At 35.3% G+C, this 21620-nt stretch overlaps 2 protein-coding genes, 1 long non-coding RNA gene and 1 other non-coding gene across 5 annotated transcripts in view; all 4 read right to left on the bottom strand.

Annotated features, from left to right (window-relative positions):
• Window positions 1–1633: 1633 nt before the first annotated feature.
• Window positions 1634–7130, bottom strand: LOC135744811 (C-signal-like). Its single transcript, XM_065263156.2, has 5 exons — window positions 6907–7130; window positions 2839–3081; window positions 2596–2757; window positions 2406–2516; window positions 1634–1985 (listed from the first exon to the last, which is right to left on the bottom strand). The coding sequence occupies exons 1-5, from the start codon at window positions 7063–7065 to the stop codon at window positions 1872–1874; spliced, it is 789 nt and encodes a 262-aa protein (XP_065119228.1). The 5' UTR covers window positions 7066–7130; the 3' UTR covers window positions 1634–1871.
• A 2545-nt stretch (window positions 7131–9675) lies between these two features.
• Window positions 9676–10914, bottom strand: LOC135744800 (uncharacterized). Its single transcript, XR_010530861.2, has 2 exons — window positions 10665–10914; window positions 9676–10194 (listed from the first exon to the last, which is right to left on the bottom strand). It is a non-coding gene; the product is annotated as an uncharacterized lncRNA (long non-coding RNA).
• Window positions 9848–9981, bottom strand: LOC135745028 (small nucleolar RNA SNORA50). The gene has a single exon (XR_010530934.1). It is a non-coding gene; the product is annotated as a small nucleolar RNA SNORA50 (small nucleolar RNA).
• Window positions 10915–12520: 1606 nt separating the features above from the next.
• Window positions 12521–21620, bottom strand: part of kcnt2b (potassium sodium-activated channel subfamily T member 2b) — a 127858-nt gene continuing 118758 nt past the window's right edge. For both annotated transcript variants that reach the window (XM_065263358.2, XM_065263359.2), the window contains 5 exons: window positions 21304–21387; window positions 21052–21180; window positions 20514–20853; window positions 17075–17159; window positions 12521–16487 (listed from right to left, as the gene is read on the bottom strand). In XM_065263358.2, coding sequence (XP_065119430.1) covers window positions 16370–16487; window positions 17075–17159; window positions 20514–20853; window positions 21052–21180; window positions 21304–21387 — 756 coding nt within the window. In that variant the 3' untranslated portion in view covers window positions 12521–16369. The remainder of the gene's footprint in view (window positions 16488–17074; window positions 17160–20513; window positions 20854–21051; window positions 21181–21303; window positions 21388–21620) is intronic.

Raw genomic sequence — 21620 nt, 5'->3', positions numbered from 1 at the left:
AAGAAATTACTGTCTCTGCATTGTTTTTGATGCAAAAAGGTTTTGAAATATGAAATCTACATTCTTAGAGATTTCCAACGATATAGTTTGATTGGAACTATAAAATGATTTGGTGTAGTAGGTTTACACTATTAGATTATTGTTTTAAATACGAAGGGCCCTATTTTAATGATCTTAGCGCATTGTGTAAAGCGCACGACACATGGTCTAAATGGCCGTGTCCGAACCCACTTTTGCTCATTTAACGAAGGGAAAAATGGTTTGTGCGCCAAGCGCATGGTCTAAAAGGGTTGTTGCTATTCTCATAATAAGTAATGGGTGTATTTTGGGTGTAATGTGCAATAAACCAATGAGGGTTTCAGTTCTCATCCCCTTTACAAGCCAGTTGCGCTCACGCCATTTCAAATTTTTTTAAATTGTTATTTTTTAGTATTAAAACCTTTTAAAGTCGTTTTTTTTCAGTCATTGAAGTAAAAAATAGCAAGCCTTTAATTGCTGTAAATGTGTGGATAGCCCAAATGATCCGTGTAATCTCAAAGAATAATTTACAAATATGCAAAAAAAGGTTTGTACTCTAAAAATACTTTATTTGTAACCAACAGTTGTTGACCAGGTTTTAGTTGGTCAATGCCGTAATCTATGTTAGTTGCCTCAAAATAGCAACGCGCCAACAATGCGCCTGAACACAAATGCATTTGCTATTTAAACAACGTGACGCTAAACATGAAAATGATATTTGCGCCGGGTTGAAACTAGCAAAAGACACTTGCATCGCGCATTGTGCTGCATTGTGCCGGGTGTATGATAGAGCCCGTAGTGCCAAACCTCCCATACGTGTGACATTGACAGTTAAAAGGTTTTAAAACTCATAACCTTCAATTGCACATTTAGGAAAAAATGAAATTGAAAACAAAAGTAAATGTAAAAATAAAATAAATGTGAAAATGAATCAAATGGCAAAAACACTGAATCAAGATGGATTTAATTCATTCAATATTAAAGTCCCTTGTCCACTAGAATGGACATGTCATAAAATAAAGTGTTTTATTATTCTTTGCAAAGTGTTACCAGCCCAACACTTAATTTTTAAAAGAAAAAAACTTTAACTTTTTTTCTGGTTCTCAGGAGGATATTTGACCTCAGAGTCAGAGGACATATATATCCACGCCCCATCTAGTGGTGAATCTAGATATAAACATAATAAATTGACTTGATGTAAGGTAAGGGTGACAGTTAAGTCGTTTGTTATAATGCTTTCTGACGTTTGTTGCAATCCCTCCCCTCAGGGATTTTTTTTCCGTCAGGGAAACCCTCATTTAAGGATTTTCATGCAAACAAGCACTGGATAAAAAAATCACAATGTAAACTCATCTTACCAATGAAAAAGTGCAGGTGCCTTTTATGACCCTGCATCATATGCAGAAGATATTGGGTGTTTTGCTCCTTTCATGTAACAAAATGTTTCACAATTTTCTGACAGTCCCGCTCTACTTTTATTGTATGGAAATAAACGACTTTGGCATTCTCTAAATCACCTCTACACAAGATAATGTTTCATAAATGAAAAGGTTTTAAATGACATGAGGGACCAGCGTTTCATAAAACAATAGAAATTTTTATTAAGCACTGCTGGAAAAATCTTATCAATTATAAACCACAAGGCAAAACCACATAACATAATGTTATGTAATGATAAACATGTTAAATGATGTACATGTAGTGTTTAATTGCTTTTTGTTAGCTATTCAACTTTGACTTTTTGCAGAAGCGTTGGTTTCATTGATTGGTCCCGAGTGTTGTATTGTTTAAAGTTCAAATTGGGAAGTTTGAACTTAAATCGGTGTCAATGTGAAAATCACAGTTCTCCTGGATTACCAGGGAAGAGTTTGTCCTTTGTAGTCCAAGAATCCAGCATGCTGCTTCTCAGTAAGACCGCTCATGACACGCAGAAGCTCTTCCACACTTTCTTTCATTTCAAGAGGTGCCTGGGAGACAAACACATGGAAAATACATTGGTATCAGAATTAAAACTTAAGTAAACATCAAAAGGAAATAGTTAAAAATTAGCTATTAGTAAAAAAGTTTGGTTTAACCTACAAAAGTAAGTTGACACAACAATTTTTACCTTACTTTTTTAAGTCGATATGAATAAACTCAAAATGTTAAATGCAACCAGGTATCTTACTTTTTTAAGTTGAACCAACAAATCTTTCTTTTTGCAGTGTTATATAACTATTTTATTTGACGTGGATGAAACAATATAAGTGTCTTGATAATAATTACTAATATTTGAAGATCTGTACATTGTCACAAACAGGAGATCTACTGTAGTGTGATATTGCTTAACTATTTATTTAATGCCAAGCAGACACTGATGGACATCACATATTTCAGATAACACTTACTTTATCTCCACCCATGTCAGTTTTAACCCATCCTGGATGAATGGAAACACAGAGGATCTCATCGTTCTTTACCTCCGTAGAGGTGTACACAGTCAACATGTTAAGACCTGCCTGTTAAGAAAAGTATTTTTAACAAAATTTGAACAATTGAAACAAGTTTAGTCAATATCTGATAGGAAGCTATGTTTACCTTGCTGACACTGTATGAGAATGTTGGAAAATTGGAGTACAACGTAAGCATTTGAGTCATGGAGCCAAGTCCAGCAGAGATGTTAATGATAGCCGCCTTTTCACATGACATGCCTGATGTGCCGCTGGCTTTGGCTGCAGTGCGTAGGTATGGCAGGTACTCCTAGTAAAAAACAAAGAGATTTCAAAATCCTTGTGTTTTAGGCAGTAGTGACATAAACGTAATCCATCTTCAATCTATTACCTTGGTGACTGTGAAAGGTCCCATTAGGTTGGTGTTGAAAGCATCACGCATTTCTTGATCTGAGGTGGACAGCATGGTGCCATGTGCAAGCACGCCTGCATTATTCACCAGCAGATTCAAACCATTCTTCTCCAGCATAGGAGCCACTTTCTTAACAGACTCTTTGATGCTGGATGGATTGGTTACATCTAATTGGACAATGGTGATAATGCCAGGGTGCTTTTCAGCAAGTTCTCTCAGTTTCTGGATAAAAGAAAAACACATTTACTCTATATCTAGACTTCAATAATGCATTAATAATAATAATTGACTGGCTTTTCAAATAGCTCAACACAAAGCAATTATTTGCATCAGCAGGAATTCTGAAGAATCGCAAAGCTTCTGATTCAAAATAGACTGAAGAATCGCAAAGCTTCTGATTCATAATAGACTGAAGAATCGCAAAACTTCTGATTCATACTAGACTGAAGAATCGCAAAGCTTCTGATTCATAATAGACTGAAGAATTGCAAAACTTCTGATTCATTCTAGACTGAAGAATCGCAAAACTTCTGATTCATTCTAGACTGAAGAATCGCAAAACTTCTGATTCATACTAGACTGAAGAATCTCAAAGCTTCTGATTCATAATAGACTGAAGAATCGCAAAACTTGTGATTCATAATAGACTGAAGAATCGCAAAACTTCTGATTCATAATAGACTGAAGAATCGCAAAACTTCTGATTCATAATAAACTGAAGAATCGCAAAACTTCTGATTCATAACTAGAGTGAAGTATCACAAAGCTTCTGATTCATAATAGACTGAAGAATCGCAAAACTTCTGATTCATAATAGATTGAAGAATCGCAAAACTTCTGATTCATAACTAGAGTGAAGAATCGCAAAACTTCTGATTCATAATAGATTGAAGAATCGCAAAACTTCTGATTCATAACTAGAGTGAAGAATCACAAAGCTTCTGATTCATAATAGACTGAAGAATTGCAAAACTTCTGATTCATAATAGACTGAAGAATCGCAAAACTTCTGATTCATACTAGACTGAAGAATTGCAAAGCTTCTGATTCATAATAGACTGAAGAATTGCAAAACTTCTGATTCATAATAGACTGCAGAATCGCAAAACTTCTGATTCATAATAAAAAGTTTGACTGAAGAATCGCAAAACTTCTGATTCATAATAGATTGAAGAATCGCAAAACTTCTGATTCATAATAGACTGAAGAATCTCAAAACTTCTGAATCATACTAGACTGAAGAATCGCAAAGCTTCTGATTCATAATAGACTGAAGAATCGCAAAACTTCTGATTCATACTAGACTGAAGAATCGCAAAGCTTCTGATTAAAAATAGACTGAAGAATCGCAAAACTTCTGATTCATACTAGACTGAAGAATCGCAAAGCTTCTGATTCATAATAGACTGAAGAATCGCAAAACTTCTGATTCATAATAGACTGAAGAATCTCAAAACTTCTGATTCATACTAGACTGAAGAATCGCAAAGCTTCTGATTAAAAATAGACTGAAGAATCGCAAAACTTCTGATTCATACTAGACTGAAGAATCGCAAAGCTTCTGATTCATAATAGACTGAAGAATTGCAAAACTTCTGATTCATAATAGACTGAAGAATCGCAAAACTTCTGATTCATTCTAGACTGAAGAATCGCAAAACTTCTGATTCATACTAGACTGAAGAATCTCAAAGCTTCTGATTCATAATAGACTGAAGAATCGCAAAACTTGTGATTCATAATAGACTGAAGAATCGCAAAACTTCTGATTCATAATAGACTGAAGAATCGCAAAACTTCTGATTCATAATAAACTGAAGAATCGCAAAACTTCTGATTCATAACTAGAGTGAAGTATCACAAAGCTTCTGATTCATAATAGACTGAAGAATTGTAAAACTTCTGATTCATAATAGACTGAAGAATCGCAAAACTTCTGATTCATACTAGACTGAAGAATCGCAAAACTTCTGATTCATACTAGACTGAAGAATCTCAAAGCTTCTGATTCATAATAGACTGAAGAATCGCAAAACTTCTGATTCATAATAGACTGCAGAATCGCAAAACTTTTGATTCATAATAAAAAGTTTGACTGAAGAATCGCAAAACTTCTGATTCATAATAGATTGAAGATTCGTAAAACTTCTGATTCATAATAGACTGATGAATCGCAAAACTTCTGATTAATAATAGATTGAAGAATCGCAAAACTTCTGATTCAAACTAGGCTAAAGAATCACAAAACTTCTGATTCATATTAGATTGAAGAATCACAAAACTTCTGATTCAAACTAGGCTGAAGAATCACAAGACTTCTGTTTCAAACTAGACTGAAGAATCACAAAACTTCTGATTCATATTAGACTGAAGAATCACAAAACCTCTGATTCATAATAAACTGAAGAATCACAAAACTTCTGATTCTTAATAGACTGAAGAATCAAAAAAAACTTCTGATTCAAACTAGGCTGAAGAATCATAAAACTTCTGATTCATATTAGATTGAAGAATCACAAAACTTCTGATTCAAACTAGGCTGAAGAATCACAAGACTTCTGTTTCAAACTAGACTGAAGAATCACAAAACTTCTGATTCATATTAGACTGAAGAATCACAAAACCTCTGATTCATAATAAACTGAAGAATCACAAAACTTCTGATTCATAATAGACTGAAGAATCAAAAAAACTTCTGATTCAAACTAGACTGAAGAATCACAAAACTTCTGATTCATATTAGACTGAAGAATCACAAAACCTCTGATTCATAATAAACTGAAGAATCACAAAACTTCTGATTCTTAATAGACTGAAGAATCAAAAAAAACTTCTGATTCAAACTAGGCTGAAGAATCATAAAACTTCTGATTCATATTAGATTGAAGAATCACAAAACTTCTGATTCAAACTAGGCTGAAGAATCACAAGACTTCTGTTTCAAACTAGACTGAAGAATCACAAAACTTCTGATTCATATTAGACTGAAGAATCACAAAACCTCTGATTCATAATAAACTGAAGAATCACAAAACTTCTGATTCATAATAGACTGAAGAATCAAAAAAACTTCTGATTCAAACTAGGCTGAAGAATCCCAAAACTTAACTATTAAAACCCCAGCTACATCACTCAGATAATCAGCTGAATCTAAAATCAGTTAAATTTGTGGTTAAATTAGCATTTAGTTATGATTTCCGCTTGTGTTTTTTTGACGTCCTGTTTTTAACATTTAACTTTTTTGTCTGATGTATATCTATGCGGTCTTTCTAGCTGTCTTTTACTTTCACTTTCTCAAACACCAGCCATTGGCTACCGTTGCTGTCAATCTTAATTTCCCAATGACGTAATTTCTTCCTACCGCCAATAATTTTCTGCCAGCCTGTCTCATTTTCGCTACACTACACTTATCTTTTATTTTATCTCATTGCGCTGTTTTGGTTGTCTTTCTGTCCTCTTCTTTCCCGCGGTTCGTTGAATCACTTGATTTTTATATGCTGTTGGTGTTAGGTTTATCTTCGTTCTGGTTTCGACTTAGTTTAAAGAGCAACAGGTGTTTTGTTATTTTCTTGACTCGGCTCTCGTCCCTTGCCCCTCCCTCTTGTGTTTTGTAAACTGTTTTGTGACATGTGTAACCTCACCATCGCACTGTATTTTCATTTAGCAACGTTGATACTTGCAAATAATAAATCACACAAATAATAAAATACATTTATATTGATATTGACAAAAAAAATAATCACATTAATTTAAAACATATAATCTTCCAGAGCCAATGTGGTCGTTGTAACGTGCAACTGATTTAATCGAAACTTTATTTTACTTTTATCGTTTACTAGTTTTCCCGCGTGAAATCGTATCTTTTCTATATTTAGCTTGCATTGTACTATTATGCATTCTTTTTGCATTTCATCATTTATTTGTTTCTATATATTCGAAGTATTTTTTTTTACTTCTTGCATCTCCGTACTTTTCATATATAAGTTAGTGAAAAGTTTAAATTCATTATCAATGCATTTCAGGCATGCATAATAAACTTAACGTTACCTCAGATCTCGGACCAGCAGGGTCACGGCAGCCGGCGAAAATCTGGCGCTTTGGACAAGAACCCTCCGCGAGTTGCTTGACCATTTCTAAACCCAAGCCCCGGTTGGCTCCTGTGATCAGGACATTGCATGCTTTTACTGCTGCTGCTGCTGCCATCATCTATGACTATTACTATCAGTCTGCACAGTCTCTCTCTATCAGAACGAGCTTATAAACCAGTGCTTGTGTAAGTTGTGTAGTCTGAAGACACACCTCTTTAATGTTCCGCACTGTTAGTGTGCTTCTGTATTTGGTGGAAAAACTGGAGTGTGCAGCACTGAGAAAACAAAGGACAATGTAGGTGAAGTGATATCTGTAGGATGCATACTTCATGATGACTAAGCATAAATTAGCTGCTACTGTACTACATACTGACTTAGCATAAATACTGTATGTCGTCCCTTGTCTAACCAAATGTCACGAGTTCCCCTGAGAAATATTTAGTCTGTGGCCAGTGGGGATCATTTTTACCTTCTTTATCTCTAGAGACAAAAGGATTTGATGTACATTTATTAAACTCTAATTATATTATTACTCTGTTAAACAATTTATTCTGATCTGAGGCTTTAAATAACGATAAATGATGTGTGTTTTTTAATGTCTCATGTTCTTATAATTTATATTATAATATTGTGTAATGCCTTTTTATCTTTGAATTGTGAATTGGATATGAGCAACATTTCAAGATGAAAAATTCTAATTGCTAAGGGACCTCCAAATAGGGTGAACTTTTTGTGTGGGGGGGCATTTTTTATTTGTGTTGTCAAATGGTGTATGTATATATATATATATATATATATATATATATATATGTGTGTGTGTGTATATGAACTCACCTAAACAGAAACGCCCCATACCCCAATAGAATCTGGACCTTCTTTTGATAGACCTGCCCCACACATACGCAACCCAGGCAACAATGTCGGTTAGTAGACACGCCCCTTACTGCTGATTGGCTACAAGTGTGTTTTGGTTCTCGGCCCGACTCCTTTTTCCGAAGCGTTTTTCAAAATTCATGCAGTGTCCCCCAAATTTATGTCTGTGGTGTTATAACAATGGATGTTGCACCTATAAGAAAAGGGGAAAATCTATTTGGACTGTGCATACAGGTGTTGGTTTATCTGAGGGATGCATTCTCTCATTTATTTTCTTAAAGTTAGCAAAATTTCTGTGTCGCACTTTATTAGTGTCTGTGGTGTCAAGTTTATAATTTTCAGATTTTAAATATTTTAATCAAAATTTTGATAAATACATATTAATATTTCCTAAATGTCCCCTGATCTTGAAATCATCATGATGGCAGCCTCCATTTGAAAAAAGACTAATTTGTCTATGGTGTTACTGGATTTTTCCTTCAAATATTGGTACACCACAGACATAAGTGTATGTTTTCCCAGTTTTTAAAAATTATTTAAAATTAAAAATGTTATTAAGCTTCAATTTTAATAAAAAAGCATATTGAACAAATGTTTAATGCATAACAATACATTTTATTAAAATAAAACAAACAAGCACTTTTACAATTTTACAAAGAATGACCCAGGGGCAACATTTCCAATTCTATATAGGCTATTTATTAATCCAGCAACATTGACATTAAAGGGATAGTTCACCCCCAAAAAAAATCAAAATTATGTAATCATTTGCTTACCATAATTTATTAACGTATGTTCTTTTGTGTTCAACAGAATAAAGAAACCCATACAAGTTTACAGGGTGAGTAATGATGAAAGAATTTTCATTGTTAGGTGAACTCCTGTTTCAACGAATTGGTTTACAAAGAATACAGCCTAACCCTGGTGAGTGAGATTAAGGGCATTGTTGTAAGAAATAAAACAAGAAAGTTCGAAAGACGTTTAACTCTTTTCCTATCTTCTTCCACTGAAATTTTCTGGAGACCCCTTAGAGTAGTGGTTCACAATCCTTTGTGGGCCAGCACCCCCCCCCCCCCAATTATCAAGGTCCTACTTTCCCGAATTTATGCTGATTAACATTCTGTCTTAATAATAAAAAATATGCATGACATTGTTATTTTCTTTCTTCTTTATTTATAATAGTATTATTACATAATTAAAAAGCATGTCACGTAAAGCCAAGATTTGATTGTACAGTCGGAATATTATTATCATAGTTTCACAGAGAGTAAATTGCAATTATAGGCCTAAATACTACAACCAAACTCCATATTCTAACTATCATAAACAGAGCTACTTTTAAACCAAAATATACAAACATTGAAAGGTATGCCGCTGGACATTTGCCAATATGGCACACCATTGGGGGACCAAAAGAGTCGGGGTTATATGTATGTACATTAAAAAAATCTAACATTGGGGGGCAATTGGACTGTTTATTGAGGTGGACATGTCCTGCACTGGTTGTACATTAAATCATGTCTCAGTTTTAGCCAACAGTCGACAGTAGTTTGGCCAGTAGGTGACACTGTTGTCTTTCATCTGTAGGAATCATTTTATTGACCAAGCTAGCTAACTTGTCTATAAAGACATAGTTATATCAGAGAGAACAGACCTACAGTAGCTTGGCATATTTCATTAAATAGCCCTCACTGTAAAAGGCCCTTATCCTTAAAAACATGATCAAAACTACACAAGTGAAAGAAAACTGGGCCCAAAATGTATATACATCTAGTGAATAAAGTTTGTGCCAACCACTGTGTTTTGTCAAACACAAAAATGTATAAACATTAATTTAAAATACAAGTGCTCATAGTCATCATTTTGCACATTTATTTGCATATGTTAAAATGTTATCTGATAAATTTATGCTTGATTTATTTTAAAAGTGGTTAATTTCCAACATAGGTGAAAATTGATAAACAGAAATGCCCAAAAATCTATAGCCATTGTGAACAAACAAAATTAATGTGAAAGCTTTTCAAAAGAAATGTAGATTGCTTTTAAAAGAGCAACTTGGCGTAAATTCCATGAAGCCCCAGTTATAACAACCATTTACTTTTGCACCGTTGCTTGACCCATTGAGCCACGAGGAGGCTGCATGGGTTCAGATACAGTGCTTACATACATGGACTGAATAAAGACACAGACAACCATTAAGTCCCAAATAATTGTTTATTACACACAAACTGAAATGTTAAGGGTCACACAGTAAAGTAAAATACTAATTTATATAGCGTTATTAAAATAAGGCAAAGTTAACAAGTCGTATTGCAAGTGAAGACGGCATCGGCCTCGTGGTGTCCACGTTTTCTGGTCCCTCTACGTTCTTATTCTGTTTGAATAAAAAAAGAAATATGCGTTACTTAACATATTCAACCTTTCAAGAGTCTTTAAAGTCACAATGCCCAGTTTGGTCAGAGATTTGATTTGACATCATTGCTGATCAGTAGTCTAACGCGTTAAAAACATCATTCCAAACTAGAAATATCATGGGTAACACATACAAGGTTGCATTTGTATTAATAATGCATTAGCTAACATGAACCAGACTTCTACTACAGAATTTCTTCATATTCTAACTAAGTTTGTTTACTTCTTTTACATTTAGATCAATAAATGTTAGTTAATGCACGGTGAACTAACTTGAACAATTGTATTGGCAATAAATAACATTACCAAATGCTAATAAACTACATTACTCATTGTTAGTTCATGTCAGCAAATACAAGTAAAAATGCTTGAAAAACATACAACCTTGTATTGTGTCACAGTTATATGTAATAAAGAGAAGTCTGGCCTTACCTCTGATCACACGCACACTCCAATAAACCCTAATAGTGAAACTAGTAAATAATCACTAAAGTGTTATAACTAAAGACATGTTTAAGTTTACATAAGTTCTGTTAAAATACATAAAATATAACGTTAAATGCAATTTCACCAAGAATTTAAACAAGCAAGGTCCCACTACATACACGTGCTGTAATGAAATGGCCGCTCGTGCCGTGCGCGCTGAACTAAAGCGTGTGACGTCTTCTTCTTCAGCACTGCAGTAGAGATTCAGACTCCTATATGATAATATAGCATCACCTGCTGTTCAGGCGTAGCTCTACACACAAAAACGACTTGTTTGAGATAGGCGTGTACTCTCTTTGGTGTACTGCAGAAGCGAAGAACCATACGTCATGACGTGCTAGAACGTAATCCATATTGGTTGGGTCTCCTCACTCTCTATGCCATAGAAATGTATAAAGGCTATGTCGCGCCCGCGCTGCTGGACAATTGAGTGGAACGTCCGCATTTGGCGGCCATCTTACCACAGGCAGCTCGCTCACTCGTAGCATTGAGTTTAATGGTGCAGGTACTTTTAAATGACCATAACTTGCTTAAACTTCTACCGATTTTCAAACGGTTTGTTATAAACGTCAAAGATGTACCTATGACACTGCATACTTATACTAAAAAAAAATTATAATTCATGAAACATGTTAAAGCATCCAGAATTATAACCACGTTATCAACGTTTGTTAAGAAACCTAACCTTTTGAAAATTTTTAGAAAATTAAGCAACTTATGGTCATTTAAAAGTACCTGCACCATTAAACTCAATGCTACGAGTGAGCGAGGTGATGACGTTAGAGACTTCGCCGTAACACATATAGCCTTTATACATATCACTCCACTATAGAATTGTTCTTGGAGAAAAAAAGAAAAGTTTTTCTTTGTTTATTTGTGAAATATAGTATAAAAAAGTATTTTTCAATAAAATCAAATGTTCAAATGCTCAAGCTTTGTTTTCTATTATTATTATTATTTTAAATATTTGTATTCAACTGATGTTGTTAATTATTTCTGACAATACAAAACAAATGGATAATAAACTATAAGCTAAATGGCATCTTATGTGTTGTAAATATATATACTTTAAATTAAAAACTTTAATAAATTGCTTGATAGTAGTAATTTTTTAAGATGTCAAATAAATTTTGGTGTCCCCAGGGTACGTATGTGAAGTTCTAGCACAAAAATACCCCACATATAATTGGTTATAACATATTGTTTAAACATGTCCTTTAAAATGCAAATGAGCTGATCTCTACACTAAATGGCAGTGTTGCGGTTGGATAATGCAGATTAAGAAGGTGGTATTATCCCCTTCTGACATCACAAGGGGAGCCAAATTACAATGAACAGGTACAGTGTACAATGAACAGGTATAGCCTCGGATTTGTGAAAAGTTGTAAGACCTCTTGTATTATTGACTCCCTAAGATAAATCCCTTGATTGTTTCCCTATCTTTGTAAGTCGCTTTGGATAAAGCGTCTGCTAAATGCCTATGTAAATGTGTGGTTCTGCCTTTCTGCAGTTGTTTAGCGTTTTTTTTTATCTAAAAGTGAGGGTATAGATGAAAATGACCAAGGATGTTACTGTAAATTGATCAAATGAGTGGTCCAAGCACTTATGTAAATGCACTTGTGTGGCCTCAGTTCCCTTGCATTGAAAATAATTTGATGCATAAATTAGCATTTTGTATTAGAAATGTATGTTCATTTTGAGAAACTTTTGTTGTTCAACAGTAAGTGTTGTATAAAAGCAGTTTCATTGTGTTGTTAACTGCAGTGACCACATAAAATACACACCGGAAGTCATTGGTTTTGCTGATTTTATTATTCTCATGTGTTTGAATGGCACTGAATCAAGGCAATAGTGCATTATGAACACAGAGCAAGGGGATGGTACATTCATTCCTGTTATTTATAGCAGGACGAACAAATCCTTGGTCTATGCATGCGTGATCTGTAGCATGCATGCCAGCAACAGGATATTAACCTGACCAAATTACAAAAACAGCCTTGGTAAAATCAGAACAAAGAAACCCACGAAACAGTAGCTGAACAGATCTTATCAATGCAAACATCAAACACATACAGAAATAATCCAGTTTTGTTCAAAGAGACAATTTGGAAATTTTGAACACAAAATGCTTGTTCCTAAAGTGTCCTCAAAAATAAATAAAAGAAAGAAAACACATTATTGTAAATTTGTTTGGTCCATTAAATAAGCTCCTCTTTTGATGCCTTAATTCAAACAAACTAGTATGCAAGTTTAGAAAAGCTAAGGAAATGATAAATAGTATTAAAAACCGTTCATGACCGTACGACCACCTCTTCTCAGATTGCATTTAGACCATCTGAAAAATCCTTCCCGAGATCTCAAGCTGTTGACAAACATTGAAACACATGACAGCAGTGAACATCCTGTATCCTTTCAAAGTACACTTGGCAATGTGTTCCTTTGACGCTCCAAGAACGGCAGTGCTGTGGCTATTTCACATAGGCCTACATTCACATGCACAGAGACTAATACAAACAACTTATTTAAATGCACTTGTGTGGCCTCGGTTCTCTTACATTGAAAATAATTTGATGCAAAAATTAAATGGAAAAAATCCATGCATTGGAAAGTCCTCTAGTAAGAAAATAAGGATAAGATCACACTGTAAAAAGTGATTTAATGCTTAAACTTTTTAAACAACCAAATTGAGCTTTTTATTATAAATCTATTTTCATTTGTGAAATTTAAGAAAGTTATTGTTATTGTTAGTTGTGAAAATGATGACAAATGTTTGTTAATCAAAACAACAAATGAAAGTATTTTCACATATTTCAGTTGTTTCCATTTTCTTTACATTTAACAGACACTTTGACATTTTACATTTACGCATTTGGCAGACGCTTTTCTCGAAAGCAACTTAAGAGTGAATTATGATATATATATTTTATCAGTATGTGTATTCCCTGCACTCAAAAATGCAACATAAAGGTAAAACAAACAAAGTCAACTCAACCTACTATTTTAAGTTTTGACCTGTGATAAGTTGACATAACTTATAAAAATAAGTTAAACAATTTCAACTAGTTTTTATTAATTAAAGTAACATAATATATATATTGATTTGACAAAAATGCTGCATTTCAAAATATCTATTCGGTGCATGTGTGTGGCTCGTCATGTCAAAATATGTGTTTGGTGTGTCGTGTGTGGCTCGTCATGTCAAAATATGTGTTTGGTGTGTCGTGTGTGGCTCGTCATGTCAAAATATGTGTTCGGTGTGATGTGTGTGGCTCGTCATGTCAAAATATGTGTTTGGAGTGTCATGTGGATGCTCGTCATGTTTAAATATGTGTTTGGTGTGTCGTGTGTGGCTTGTCATGTCAAAATATGTGTTCGGTGCGTCATGTGTGTGGCTCGTCATGTCAAAATATGTGTTTGGTGTGTCGTGTGTGGCTCGTCATGTCAAAATATGTGTTCGGTGTGATGTGTGTGGCTCGTCATGTCAAAATATGTGTTTAGAGTGTCACGTGCATGCTCGTCATGTTTAAATATGTGTTTGGTGTGTCGTGTGTGGCTTGTCATGTCAAAATATGTGTTCGGTGCGTCATGTGTGTGGCACGTCATGTCAAAATGTGCTTGGTGTGTCGTGTGTGGCTCGGCATGTCAAAATATGTGGTCGGTGACATGTGTGTGGCTCATCATGTCAAAATATGTGTTTGGTGTGTCGTGTTTGCCTCGTCATGTCAAAATATGTGTTCGGTGCGTCATGTGTGTGGCTTGTCATGTCAAAATATGTGTTTGGTGTGTCGTGTGGGGCTCGTCATGTCAAAATATGTGTTTGGTGTGTCGTGTGTGCCTCGTCATGTCAAAATATGTGTTCGGTGCGTCATGTGTGTGGCTTGTCATGTCAAAATATGTGTTTGGTGTGTTGTGTGGGGCTCGTCATGTCAAAATATGTGTTTGGTGTGTCGTGTGTGGCTCGTCATGTCAAAATATGTGTTTGTAGAGTCGTGTGTTGCTCGTCATGTCATAATATGTGTTCTGTGTGTCGTGTGTGGCTCGTCATGTCAAAATATGTGTTCGGTGCGTCGTGTGTGGCTCATCATGTCAAAATATGTGTTTGAAGTGTCAAGTGCGTGCTCGTAATGTCAAAATATGCGTTTGGTGCGTCGTGTGTGGCTCATCATGTCAAAATATGTGTTTGGAGTGTCACGTGCGTGCTCGTCATGTCAAAATATGTGTTCGGAGTGTCGTGTGTGGCTCGTCATGTCAAAATATGTGTTTGGTGTGTCGTGTGTGGCTCGTCATGTCAAAATATGTGTTTGTAGAGTCGTGTGTTGCTCGTCATGTCATAATATGTGTTCTGTGTGTCAAGTGCGTGCTCGTAATGTCAAAATATGCGTTCGGTGCGTCGTGTGTGGCTCATCATGTCAAAATATGTGTTTGAAGTGTCAAGTGCGTGCTCGTAATGTCAAAATATGCGTTTGGTGCATCGTGTGTGGCTCATCATGTCAAAATATGTGTTTGGAGTGTCACGTGCGTGCTCGTCATGTCAAAATATGTGTTCGGAGTGTCGTGTGTGGCTCGTCATGTGTTTGGAGTGCGTCTCTTTTATCAGAAACCCCTTTGAAGCGTCTGCAGCAGGCACGTATTTTGACATGACGCGTTATGCACATAAGTGAACACGACGCGCCAAACACATATTTTGATATGACGAGCCACACACATAACGGGCTAAATACATGTTGTAACAAGCTTCACATTGTGCGCCCTCAAAAAAGAAAGTCACCAGCCACCTGTTCAGAATGCATCAGTTTCTTCTTTAAATGTATTGTTTTATATTTTTTAAAATAATAGATCAGGTCAGTAGACAGAAAAGCAGAGAGAAAAAGACAGGAACATGACACCGGCCAACTGTACCAAGCTATGTCTGAACAAAAACCTTTGATTATTAATAATGATGTATGTTGGCTCAAATTAAAGGTGGGGATCACATAGAGAATGAATTGCTGTAGTAAAGTCCTTTGAGCATTGTTACTTATAAATGCATTTTTAGGATGACTTATTATGATGAAAAAATATAATAAGTCTACTAAATCCACATGAACATGTGAAAAATATCTATTTTACAATAATGAATCTAAAGACACATTGGGAGAAAAATGCTTAAAGGGATAGTTCATCCAAAAATTAATTCATAATTTTCTCAACCGCATGTTGTTCAAGAGATTTTGTCTTCTGTTGAACTCAAAAGAAAATATTTTGTTAAATAAGGGTAAGATGATACACAAATCATTTTTCGTTTTTGGGTGAACTATCCATTTAATTCACAAAACAAACAAACAAAAAGATTCACAATAGACAATTTCTGTATGCAAAACATATATTCGTTTTTTGAAATGTGAAATCATGTGCTCACGACAATTTCAGTACTGACTATGTAACATTCAGTTTGACTTTGGTGAGTGATGAGTGAAGGCAACTATAAAAGCCAGATCACTTTTTACACTGTAGATTCAGTTCCCAGAGTTCCTCTGTTTTTTTCCAAAATTTCCACATGCTGTTGTTTTCTACATTCCATCCAATCCATCACGTTCCACCTCTTTCAGTCGTGCACATGCACACACAGCTTATATTTAACCTCCACGCTGTGATTTTGGTGGTGATTGTATTCATAAATGAGTGCTGTCCTGTGTGTCAAATCTGTGTCCCTCCGCTGGGCCTGCGCTTGGCTTGCGCCCACTGGCCTGGTTAGGCACCGCTGACAGTAAATCTGGTCTGATCAGATACCTGCGGGAATAACCCAATCCCTTTGTTAAATCTGAAAAATGATGAACGTTTCTATTCGTAATTATGACTTTGTGGTGGCGTTCATGTGCACTCGACTCATAAATACAATTTGTCAGTCACGACTTGAATGCACCATTGTTGCACTTTGTAAACTCTAAAAAAACAAACGGTGCTATATAGCACCAAAACAATTGCTTTGGATCGTAACGATAGAAGAACCATTTTAGTGCCATATAGCACCGGTGAAGAACCAGTGAAGCACCAGTGAAGCACCAGTGAAGCACCAGTGTAGAACCATATAGGGGCCATATAGCACCACATATGGTTCTACATAGCACTATATGGTTCTACACAGGTGCTTCACTGGTGCTTCACTGGTGCTTCACCGGTGCTATATGGCACTAAAAATGGTTCTTCTATCGTTACGATCCAAAGCAACTGTTTTGGTGCTATATAGCACCGTTTGTTTTTTAGTCATGTTAAATGTCATTCAGATCATGCCTTTGGGGCGAATCTTGGCTTAATTAAGCCAAGGAGATTGAACTCAATATCTAGTTGAGTGATGTTATTAATGTTATAATACTCACACGACATCATGAAGTTCAAGGCGTGTGTCAGGGGAGGGATTGATGAGGATATAAGAGAGTCTGTTGCCCTGATCTGTCATACCATCTGATAGCAGACAACAAAAAACAAGACACAAGTATATAAATCACAAACTCTAACAAAATATATACATTATACAAAAAGATAAACAGTTACATGGGCTTTTGTAAAGCGATGGGTTTTTGTAATTTTGGGTCAGAGGTCAACCTACTGTCTGACCTTAACTGTCTCGTTTCTCACGTATAAAGTTTGAAATATGTTTTTTTATACAAAAACCAATCGCTTTGCCTCACAAGACATTTCATTTAGTGTATATATTAGTTTTTATTGGATGGATGCACTTTTTGGTGCTTTAAAAATGGGGCACTATCCAATTACATATAAAGCTGAAAAGAGTAAGGATATTATTTAATATAACTCTGATTGTGTTTGACTGAAAGACAAAAGTCATATAGCAACATAATCTCAAAACAAGTCTTGGTATAGTCATGAAATATTTGATTTATTTATTAGTGTTCTTGGAACCAATTTTCCACATTTTTTCGTGTCATTGAGCATGAATGGCTTTTTCATGTCACTCAGCACAAATTTCTATAAATAGTTTTTCGTGTCCCTAGCACAACTTACTTTTTTGTGTCATTATATGTATTGTTTACTATTGTCGCTTTGGGTTTGGGTTAGAACGACTTTCTGTCTAATGTTCTGTCAAACATCCTTAACCCAAACCGCAACTTTAACCCCAATTCCAAGCAAAATAGTTTAAAAAGCGAAAGAAAAACATGTAGAAACAATATATAAAATTAAATCCTAACCCAAACCCCAAATTAAACTGATTTTAAAACAGAAAATTTAAGATTTCAAATAAATCTTTGGTGTCCCCAGATTGCATATGAGTTTTAGCCCAAAAAGTACCTTAAAGATAATTTATTATAGGATATTAAAATTGCCACTACTGTATGTAGGTGAGCAAAAATGTTCAGTTTTTGGATGTGTCCTTAAAGGTGACAGAATGATTGAACAGGGTATTTATCCTTGTTCTGTGATGTGACATGTAGACAAAAGTGTTTTTGTTTGGGTCTGTAATGCCTTAGAAGCTTCCTAAAAACCTCTCCCAGCTAACAGAAAAAAGTTCTAAGAACGTTCCCTGAAAGTTCCCAAGGTTCCCAAAAACGTTCTGCCAACGGAAAAAGTGTCCACTTTTCTTGACGTTCTAAGAACGTTTTTGTGTTGTCTGAACGTTAGAGGAATGTTACATTTTACCATTTTTAAACTTTATGCTTTAATGTTCACACAATGTTTAAAACAACGACTGTTTATTTTATTGACTTGTTTGATTGGTATGTAAATGATAGAGAAACATTGCATTTTAGTATTTTAAAACTGTTATAAAACACACTTAAAAAAATATTCATTCGGTTTACTTAATTTTTTTAAGATAAGTGGTTTCAATCAATTTATTTAAGATACATTTGAACAAATTTTTTTTAGTTTATTTTATTTGACTATTTTTTTGTTTAAATGTAGCTTAAATAAATTGATTGCAACCACTTACCTTAAAAAAATTGAGTAAATTGAATGAATAATTTTTTTTCAGTGCATTATTTCTGAATGTTCAGTAAAACATTGCTGTAGAAAACACAATTCACTTATTAGGTTTAGATTTTGATGTTTTGTTTAATTTTAAGTCACCATTATTGTGATTAGTGTTTGTTTTAGTTGGGCTCTTGACTCTTGACTTTTTCTTGCTAGTATTTTTCCTGGTTGTATTAACTTTGTGTTAATAAACCACATTTGTTATGAACATGTAAAGTTAATAGTGTAATTCTGTGGTGGTTGGTACATAATGGTAAAGATCATCACCTAATTAATTTACTAATCAAAAGTTTATTTTCTGTCAATAATGTAAATGAGATCCAGCACTTTCACAGCAGTTTGTCATTAAGGAGTTTTTGAAACTTTGGACAAAAAATATCCGCTTTATAATTGGGATGCACAAACATCAAGAATCAGAGTATGAATCTCAACCATGGTGACAAATAAATGAAAAACTTCATGCTGCAATGCATGCTGGGTATCAACAAATTACAAATCTCATTCAGGAATCCCAGCATGCACTGCAGCATGGATAAATAATGATTTAAAAAAAATTATTTGTCACCATGGTTGAGATTCATTTTCTGATTCTTGATGTTTGTGCGTCCCAATTATACAGCAGATATTTTTTGTGTTAAGTTTCTAAAACTCCTTAATGACAAACGACTGTGAAAGTGCTGGATCTCATTTACATTATTGACAGAAAATACACTTTTGATTAGTAAATTAATTAGGTAATGATATTTACAATTATGTACCAACTACCACAGAATTACACTATTAACTTTCCATGTTCATAACAAATGTGGTGTATTAACACAAACAAAGTTAACACAACCAGGGAAAAAACTAGCAAGCAAAGAGTCAAGAGTCCAACTAAAACAAACACTAATCACAATAATGGTGACTTAAAATTAAACAAAACATCAACATCTAAACCTAATAAGTGAATTGTGTTTTCTACAGCAATATATTTACTGAACATTCAGAAATAATGTTTTATAAAATAATAAAATGCAATGTTTCTCTATCATTTACATAACAGTCAAACAAGTCAATATAATAAACAGTTGTTGTTTTAAACATTGTGTGAACATTAAAACATGACATTGTCATAACGTTTAAAAATGTTAAAATGTAACATTCCTCTAACGTTGAGACAACACAAAAACGTTCTTAGAATGTCAAGAAAACTGGACACTTTTTCCATTGGCAGAAAGTTTTTGGGAACCTTGGGAACTTTCAGTAAACGTTCTTAGAACTTTTTTCTGTTAGCTGGGATAGCTTTATTAGGGTGGGGGATTTTAAACAGGTGGTTTTGCACCTATTTGGCTCCCCCTACTGGTTTAACTTGCAATCTCATTACTGATTGGCTGACTTTGCTGCCACTCAAAAAATTTAGCCAATTATTTTAAAGTGGAGGGGCAGGGAGATGCCAGGGATGTCATAAGCATCAGTTTTTCAGATTGAAAATAGGCACATTTTTCAGCTCCCCTAGAGTTACCAGTACCACTTTTAGCACTTTGCTGCAGTAACATGGCTGCAGCAGGTGCAATGATATTACGTAGCGCCTGAAATAGTCACCTTTAAATAGCAGGGGACTATTTTAGTCTGCTGCGTAATATCAGTGCGCCTGCTGCAGCCATGTTATGGCAGCAAAGTCCTTGATTTTTACGCAAGAATGAGATTATAGTTCCTAGCCATATTGGCCTAGAAAATCACAACTTTTAATTTTCTGTCTTAGTACACGATGTAACTACAGAAGAGTCAAGTTTTAAATAGGAAAAATATTAAAAACTCTTGGTTCTCACTAAATCGCACACTCACTAAATCCAGACGGCGAGAGACCCAAGTGCTTCATGCGGGTGCGGACCAGAGCATTGAGTTCCTGTCTCTCCGAGCGGCGGAAAAGGTTGAGTCTCTGCTGGCTGATGCGCTCGGCGGCGCTCCCCACACCCTTGGTTCCACTGGAGCTCCTCCCACCCTTGCGACTCAATCGCCGTGCCCACTGCATGCTCTTCCTCCTCAGGAGAGGGTGGTCCATGGCTTGTGAGGATGAGGGCGGTTCGGATGAGGTTGAGTTACGGTGAGGACCGGAGCGGCAAAGCAGAGGCTCCCGGGGCTCTCGCGTATCCTCGTAGTCCTCCACCGTGATAGACACCTGAGACTGAGAAAAACGAAATAATCACAAATCATCTGCATGACTATAAAAGCAATAATATTAAATGTTATTCCTGGTCAAAATGTTATTCCTGTTCTCTAGGATCGAAACCAGGACCTTTGCACAATTTCAGCTACTGGAACAATACAGTACAATCAAATTTGATTTCAAGAGTGACCCATATGGCCCTTGCTATTTATGTACCTCTGAGACGGGGAGTTTGTGAGCTTCAGTTCGGTAGATCCCAATGGGAATGTCTCCTGTTGAGGAGCACAGCTTCTGGTAGAGACGACCGTAAGTACGGATCCACAAATCCTCCTCCGTGATCTTCATCTGCAAAGAAGATCATTTCATTACGCCATCATTATTATCGACATTATCGTTCAGATACTATCTGGGTAACAGCTGTCTGGAATGATCTTATAATGGGTTTAGTGATGGGCTGCTTATACTCACAGCACACAGAAAGCCAGATCCAGGCATCGAGTCCAGACCTAGCAGCAGCCTGGTGATGGAGATCATGTAGTCTTTTACGAAGGACTACAACACACCAAAGATGAAAAGCAGATATGTGCGTATTGGTATTTAAATAAAAGTGTTTATAAATGTTTCAGTAGACCTCAATCACATATTGTACATCTGGATGTAAATGAAAATGGGAACGGTTTGTATTTCCACATGGGTTCTCAATTCCCAATCACAGTTAAATACCTGACTATTATATTGTATATTCATCTTAGAGTGCATTGAAATATGTTTCTAAATATGTGAAC

The sequence above is a fragment of the Paramisgurnus dabryanus genome, chromosome 3 (assembly GCF_030506205.2).
Source record: "Paramisgurnus dabryanus chromosome 3, PD_genome_1.1, whole genome shotgun sequence".
Classification (NCBI taxonomy): Eukaryota; Metazoa; Chordata; class Actinopteri; order Cypriniformes; family Cobitidae; genus Paramisgurnus; species Paramisgurnus dabryanus.
Note: the sequence above shows the minus strand (reverse complement) of the source record. Positions and strands in the feature narration are given on the sequence as shown.

What these genes read in the sequence shown, in the direction of transcription:
- LOC135744811 (XM_065263156.2), bottom strand. Translation starts at nt 7,065, where the DNA reads ATGATGGCAGCAGCAGCAGCAGTAAAAGCATGCAATGTCCTGATCACA. An exon ending in TCTCATACAGTGTCAGCAAG is followed by an intron (nt 2,517 to 2,595) that starts GTAAACATAGCT and finishes TTTTCTTAACAG; the next exon opens with GCAGGTCTTAACATGTTGAC. An exon ending in CTGACATGGGTGGAGATAAA is followed by an intron (nt 1,986 to 2,405) that starts GTAAGTGTTATC and finishes TTTGTCTCCCAG; the next exon opens with GCACCTCTTGAAATGAAAGA.